Source organism: Daktulosphaira vitifoliae, unplaced genomic scaffold, assembly GCF_025091365.1.
Source record: "Daktulosphaira vitifoliae isolate Bord-2020 unplaced genomic scaffold, ASM2509136v1 Scaffold_1, whole genome shotgun sequence".
Lineage (NCBI taxonomy): Eukaryota > Metazoa > Arthropoda > Insecta > Hemiptera > Phylloxeridae > Daktulosphaira > Daktulosphaira vitifoliae.
In genome coordinates this window covers 82,761,419-82,769,389 of record NW_026099572.1, presented here as the reverse complement: position 1 = coordinate 82,769,389, position 7,971 = coordinate 82,761,419, and the positions used below count along the sequence as shown (strand labels likewise).

General features: G+C 25.1%; 1 protein-coding gene across 1 annotated transcript; it reads left to right on the top strand.

Annotated features, from left to right (window-relative positions):
* The first annotated feature begins 2,542 nt into the window (after positions 1-2,542).
* LOC126896866 (uncharacterized) lies at positions 2,543-5,667 on the top strand. Its single transcript, XM_050670007.1, has 2 exons — positions 2,543-3,556; positions 4,716-5,667. Exons 1-2 carry the CDS (start codon positions 2,670-2,672, stop codon positions 5,542-5,544), a joined length of 1,716 nt encoding a protein of 571 aa, XP_050525964.1. The 5' UTR covers positions 2,543-2,669; the 3' UTR covers positions 5,545-5,667.
* The last annotated feature ends 2,304 nt before the right edge of the window (positions 5,668-7,971 follow it).

Here is a 7,971-nt window from a genome sequence, read left to right as displayed (position 1 = left end):
GGGGAAACCTCCAAAAAAATTACAAATTTAAAAATCGCTAATTTTCGAAATTTTTTCAATTTTTTTTACTAAAAACTGCCGTAACGTCTTCAAAAATGAACATATCAATATAATTTTTTTTATATTGATGCTTGATGTCTTTATCTATCATTTCGTATATATTTTTGGTAAATCTGACACTTAACCTGCCCACAGGGGGGGATTTAAAATGACAACTTTTTCACAAAAAATTAACTTTTTCAACTTAACTTTTGAAAATGTTCCGGAAGGTCTGACACTTTTATATATATCTTAAATTAAAGCTAATGTAATATACTTTAATTTGAAAAAAAAAAATTTGACCTCTGGACTTGTCTTCGTGGTGAAAGTTGACATCAAAGTTAATAAAAAATTACGATTTTTGTAAAATAATTTTTTTTTATATTTTTAACTTAATAATCCTCTAACTTTTTCAAAAATGAACATATCAATATAATTTTTTTTTATATAGATGTTTGATGTCTTTACTTATCATTTGGTATATTTTTTTTGTAAATCTGACACTTTATCTGCCCACAGGGGGGGATTTAAAATGACAACTTTTTTAAAAAAAATGAACTTTTTCAACTTAACTTTTGAAAATGTTCCGGAAGGTCTGACACTTTTATATATATGTTAAATTAAAGCTTATGTAATATACTTTAATTTGAAAAAAAAAAATTTGACCTCTGGACTTGTCTTCATGGTGAAAATGGCTACCGAATGCTATTTTTGTGTGAAAATTTTCGATTTTATAATTTACATTTTTTACTTTAAAGTGCTATAACTTTTTAAAAAATGTATGGATCAATACAATTTTTTCATGAGAAGTAGTATTTATATACATCTTTCATTGGATATACTTTTTTTTTAAATCAGACTATTTCCCTATATATGGGGGGCTTCAAATATAAAAAATGCAAATAGAAAGTAGAACTTTTTCAACTTAACTTTTGAAAATGTTCCGGAAGGTCTGACACTTTTATATATATGTTAAATTAAAGCTTATGTAATGTACTTTAATTTGAAAAAAAAAAATTTGACCTCTGGACTTGTCTTCATGGTGAAAACGGCTACCGAATGCTATTTTTGTGTGAAAATTTTCGATTTTATAATTTACATTTTTTACTTTAAAGTGCTATAACTTTTTAAAAAATGTATGGATCAATACAATTTTTTCATGAGAAGTAGTATTTATATACATCTTTCATTGGATATACTTTTTTTTTAAATCAGACTATTTCCCTATATATGGGGGGGCTTCAAATATAAAAAATGCATATAGAAAGTAGAACTTTTTCAACTTAACTTTTGAAAATGTTCCGGAAGGTCTGACACTTTTATATATATCTTAAATTAAAGCTTATGTAATATACTTTAATTTGAAAAAAAAAAATTTGACCTCTGGACTTGTCTTCGTGGTGAAAGTTGACATCAAAGTTAATAAAAAATTACGATTTTTGTAAAATAATTTTTTTTTATATTTTTAACTTAATAATGCTCTAACTTTTTCAAAAATGAACATATCAATATAATTTTTTTTTATATAGATGCTTGATATCTTTACTTATTATTTGGTATTTTTTTTTTTGTAAATCTGACACTTAACCTGCCCACAGGGGGGGATTTAAAAAGACAACTTTTTCACAAAAAATTAACTTTTTCAACATAACTTTTGAAAATGTTCCGGAAGGTCTGACACTTTTATATATATCTTAAATTAAAGCTAATGTAATATACTTTAATTTGAAAAAAAAAAATTTGACCTCTGGACTTGTCTTCACGGCGAAAATGGCTACCGAATGCTTTTTTCGTGTGAAAATTCTCGATTTTATTATTTATATTATATTTAACTTTATAATGCTATAACTTATTGAAAAGTTTATGGATCCACACAATTTTTTTATGAGAAATAATATTTTTTAATAAACCCTTTTTCATTCGACATACTTTATCTTAATCAGGATATTAATAAGGAACCAGCAGATCAAGTAGCTTTTGGAATAAAACACCCAATTTTTTTAAAATTAAACACTATCTAAAGATTTGCATCGACGCGTTTATTTTTGATAGTGATTTTAATCACTGTCAGATATCATTTACTTGATCCAACTATGCCACGTCACCACTGTGCCGCGACCCCCCTGTGCTGGGTTTTTTTAATTTATTTTATATCTGATATTAATTAACAGTTATCATAAGCACAAGTTAGAGGATTATGCAATAATTTTATTTTATAAAAAGAAGAATTAGAAAAGCCCTTCCTATTTTTCTTTTTTAACTGACATTTTCAACAACACTTTTAAATCATTAATAAACTAACTATTTATTAATAATAACTCAAATAATGTAGTTCTGTAAGAAGCATATAATTAAAAATAATTTAAACATAATACATTTGACAAAACTAAATATAATTATCTATAAATATCAAGTCTACACTGTTACAATGTAAGTTGAAATTTTATTATGAAATATTTATATTGGATTTTATAGTATTTAATGCGTCTGTATATAAATTATACATGTAAAGTAAAATTGATACAGTGTAAATTTGACATTTATATATTGTATATTGTTAAATTTAATTTTAACTAACCATTTAATTTAACATAACATAAGCATTCAATTTATACAATTACAGACTAACAATGAATATATTATTTTATATTTTAATGATGAATTTTTTAACGATAACACATATGTATTATTTTGTAAATTGTAAAATAAATAGTGAAGAGTACAAAAAATATGTTATTGAAGTATTAAGCCATATGTGTAATCAACACGGGTGGAATACAATGCCACATATACTTTTAAATGATAGAAAATTTGAAAAATTAACAATAAGTGAAGCAATTAAAGAAAAAGATATAAGTTCTAGTTATATACATATATTTCATTTATTAATCTACTCGCTCAACTGTAGGTACGCAGAAATTGTTTTTTATTACGACCTAATGATAAGTATAATAATAAATAAATGTAATGATGAATTAATCTCGAAAAACACAGAAAGTTTTAAAATTTGTACAATTCACCTTTACGACGCTGTAAAAGATTCAACAAATATGTTTGATAAATTATTTGATGCTATGAAATTTATGAATCAGATAGATTTAAGACTCATACATAAGTCAATAAAGGTACCAACAACATTTGTGAACGAGTTAAAACCATTTGTAGAATTTACACGCTTAAAAGCGGATCAGTTGCCGCAGGGATTGTTAAATGCAGACGAACTAAAAATTTCGCAAGAATTTTTAAGCATAAAAAGTTTTTACGGTAATCGCGAGAAAATAAACATTTTGAAAAATCTTATAGCAATTAATCGAGTTTTTTACTGTGTAAATATTAAAGCTATTGAACCATATTTGCGAATCGTTTACGACGAAGAATATTTCAATTGTTTATATAAGTCTAAATTAATAAAAACTGAAATTATTAAAGAAATACTCCAAAGATTTTACTACATAACAATCGAAAATGATTTTGTTAATTGTGGGTTTATGGAATTACTAGAACCTATTAATCACAAGTAAGTCATTTGTATATACAGTATTATTAGTTAACTTCGGAAAATATTGCCGGTAATTTATTTGAATAAATAACCATAACAATAAAATATGAGTGGTGACGTAGTTTAGAACATAAATTGTATCTTGGCAAAAAAATTAAATAACACTATAAGACACAATCGTATGATTCAGTTTAAAGTAATTAAATTATTAAGTGCACACTAATATATATATATTAGTAGGTGTTTATTTTGTACACCATCAAAGTTTTTTCATTAAAAATAGAACTTTGCGCATTAAAAAAAAAAAATAGGAACGATTAAGAATAATTTTTGTTTAAAAAAATCTGAACATTTTGTTTTTAATTATATCAAATTCTTTTAATAAACTCTTTTCATGCATATTTTCTATACAAAACGTTGGATGTCTCCACATATACCAAGCGTCTCGTGATTGCTTATATATTTTTTTTTAAATATTTTTTCCCGATAGTCTTATATTTTGAATGAAAACACCTAAAAATGTAAAAAGCCACATCGGGCAGTTAGTTTTCTCGTTCATGCAATTTTCTAACGGTCATTAATCATTCATTTATCTTGTGATGCTTATATTAAATTTTAAATGATATTTTTTCATAACTCAACTGATTTTAGTTAGTAATTGTTTAAAATAACAATTTTTATAAATTTCTACCAATGTATGTTAATTTATTTAACATAATCTAATGACTTTAAATCTAGAAGAAAAGAAAATCTAACAATCAAAGAATCAAAACCACTAAAATAATATGGACATAATTTAAGTTTAAACGTTCAAGAAATAGAACTCAACAAATTACTATAAATTACAGTTTTATTGGGCTTTTTTCAAAAATGACACTCTTAGACACCTTTTTCTTCGTCTAAGGTTTATCGTTCAATTTGTTCTATAACAATAGATATTATTGTAGTAATTTATTGTTATAAATTCCCTAATAACATTTTAATGAAAAAAAAATGCCTTTAGAGATATAGAACAATAATATGAAAACTAGAAATCCAGAGAGGCAATCACCCATCCTTTCTCTGATGCAACCATATTTTATCCACTGGATTACAAAAAATATTTCTTATAAAATTTTTTTTTTTAATTCAGTTAAATAAATGTATAGATTATATTAACTAAATTAATTGTTTTTAGACTTATTCCACCACAATTAGAAGATGAACATTTAAATACTGATGTTGTTTTTTTAAATACCATTATGCAAAAGGATGGTTGGAAACTGTTGAATCATATAAAAATTGTATACAACGATCAAAGTCTAAACTTTGATAATATAAAATGTCAAGTAGACAACAATAACAAACATGTTATAAAAACTCACCTAGCCAAATTGTTGAGATGTAGGTACATCGAAATACTTCATATTTATACTACCATATTGAGCTCCCTTATTCATATCTGTAAAAACGAAAAAAAAAATAATACACATTATTTTTTTAATTGCGTTACTCAACTATATCACATAATCAATAAATCTTCTGACATGTTTAATCGTATGTTATCAGCTTTATTAACCATTCGTTTAATAACAAAAATAAATAAAGATCCAAAACCTGAACTAAGTATAGAAAAAGTTGTCGAGAAATGTAATAATTACATCAACAATATATTAAGTAAGTATCCTCCTCAGAAATTTTTTTTCAAAAATCAAGAAAACATAAATATGAGTAGTGCATATGCCCTTTTGAATGAAATTATTATATTCCTCAATGTAATCAAGGAAAAATTACTTATATCCAATTATTATGTTAAAAGATTCTGCATCATAAAAAAAAAAATTTTGGAAATAGAAGATGAAATAAATAATGCTTTAGAAATAAATTTAGTAGATAATAAAAAATCATTTGGACACCTAATTAAACCGATTTGTGAGTATTTCAATATATTTCACGATCACGTTATTAGAGATGATTGTGACAATCTAGGTTTTTCTATTTTGGGTTCAGAGTATTCAATCGAATAAGTATTTTTACATATATTTTTATCTATATAAGATATTTTCAATATTGTATAATTTATAAATTATAAGAATATATCGTATATTGATATTTATTATAAAACCAATAAATAATGTTTTTTGTATTTATTATTTATTTATTTCTTCACTATACACAGTTGAGAATCCATACTAATTTTGCGTAGGTACAAGAATTCCACTTGTAATAGCTTTCTAGAGACAACATTGAATATGAATCGCATAACAATAAAATACAAAAAACGGTAGCACTGTGGTTGAAGCACAGTATGGACGTGGGATAGTTGAAACAAGTATAGATAATATCTGATAGCGATTAAAATCACTATCATAAGAAACGCTTCGATGCAAATCTGTACATGTTTCATTTTAAAAAATTAATAGGTAATCAAAAACCAACATAAACTTCTATTTTTTTAATTATATCCTGATTAGAAGTTCTGTGATATATAAATATAATATTTGAATAAAAATGTACTATTTTAAATAAATTTAGTTTACAATTGATATTCAATAGTTGAATATTGTAATTTTTATTAAGGAGTTCTAAATAACTATAAAGTAGTTGTTACTTTTAAAGCAAATGTTTAAAAAAATTAAATGGCTTGATGCAAAACTTTTCAGAAAATTTTTTTTTATTATAAGTACACTAAACCAAAATATACTTTTCTAACCACATCCTCCTGTGGGCAGGTAAATGTTCACAAAAATATATCAAATGATAAAAAAATACCTAATGCATCAATATAAAAAAAATTATTTTGATTTGTTCATTTTTCAACTATAAAATAAATATAAATTTAAACTTATTTTGTTAATTTTTACACCTCAAATTAAGAAAAGTGACTTTGAATTTTTGATTTAGTTTAAATAGTTCTATTTATCTATACGTACACGTAATGTATGGTGGCTGTATCGTATACCATAAAGTCATATAAGCTATTTTGCATTTTTTTCTTAATTTGTTTTTTTAAGGTGGAAAAAAAATTAAAATGAATAATGTTAAATAAAATTCAATCAAAATATTTAATGGATATCGAGGATCCTATCATTTTAGTCTCCCTTTGTAAGAACGACTTTCTTATTCATATTAAAATATATTACTATATGGTTTATTATTGTGTCTGTCGTTAATTTTTCTCAGCTCTCACTTGACCAATTTTATATGGTTTGGGCGGATATTTTTGAGTATTTGTCCAAGAACCGAAATGCCCTACTCAGGGTGCAGAGGTGGGTGGCGATCCGGACCGTTTCGGCGTACCGAACAGTGTCCAGAGTAGCGGTGGGTATCCTGTCGTCACTGCTCGCCGAAGAACGTTCGCCAGGCATGAACCTCACCTAGAACGTGGCCGACCCCTCAAACCCGAAGACTGGCTGGAACTCAGGCGGATGACCATACTCCGTTGGCGGACTTGCGACTCGGAGGAAACGACGAAAGTCGAGAGAACCAGGTCCCTTATAGGACCCGCCGATCGGTTGAACACTGTAAGGACCTGATGTTGGGGAGCCGAGAAGCATGGAGGCTGGCCAAAGCGTTCGCTGATTTCATTGTGCAAATTTAAATTGATTTATTATAAAATATTTAATTTAACATACGTTTAAATGAAATAAAAAAAACCCATTATTGTAATATTATAACATCATCAGCTTTGCATCAAAGCATATATATATATATATATATATAACAATTATAATCAAATTTTATAATATGCTCAATTGAGTAAATTTTTTAACAACATTTTGATTAGTTTTTTAGTTAAAGTAATTCATAAAAATTAATTAAGTTCTAAATATTTTAATTGTAAAATCTTTTTAAACACCAAAAGTTATTTAAAAATTATTTCTATTTAAGAGATCTATTATAATAAAAATATTGTGCTATTCTGATAAATTTACAGTAAATAGTAATTATACAATTTCCTGATTGCATATTAATCTTAACAATACTATTTTTTTAATTCTCATACAATTTTCTATTTAATAATGTAAATTTCAAACTTGAAGTTGAGCTAAATGTTATGGTAAATAATTCAACTTTTTTCTTATTATGAAGTTTTAAAAAAATAAATTTAAAATAATATTTGCACTGATTATTTTTAACATACCAAAAATCAAAGTCTGTTATAATTTAAAAACAATTTTTTTTAGTTTTTAATTATTGTATTATCTTAATAAATCATTTCAAAAAAAAAAAATTCCTTTAGTTAATCAACTTTAAAANTCATTTCAAAAAAAAAAAATTCCTTTAGTTAATCAACTTTAAAATTATAACTATAAAAATTTTCTTTAAAATAATCGATTGTAATCAATATTACACTTAATTAAAAAAAAACTCAGCACAGTGGGGTCGTGGCATAGTTGGGTCCAGTATAGATGATATCTGACAGTGATTAAAATCACTATCATAAGAAACGC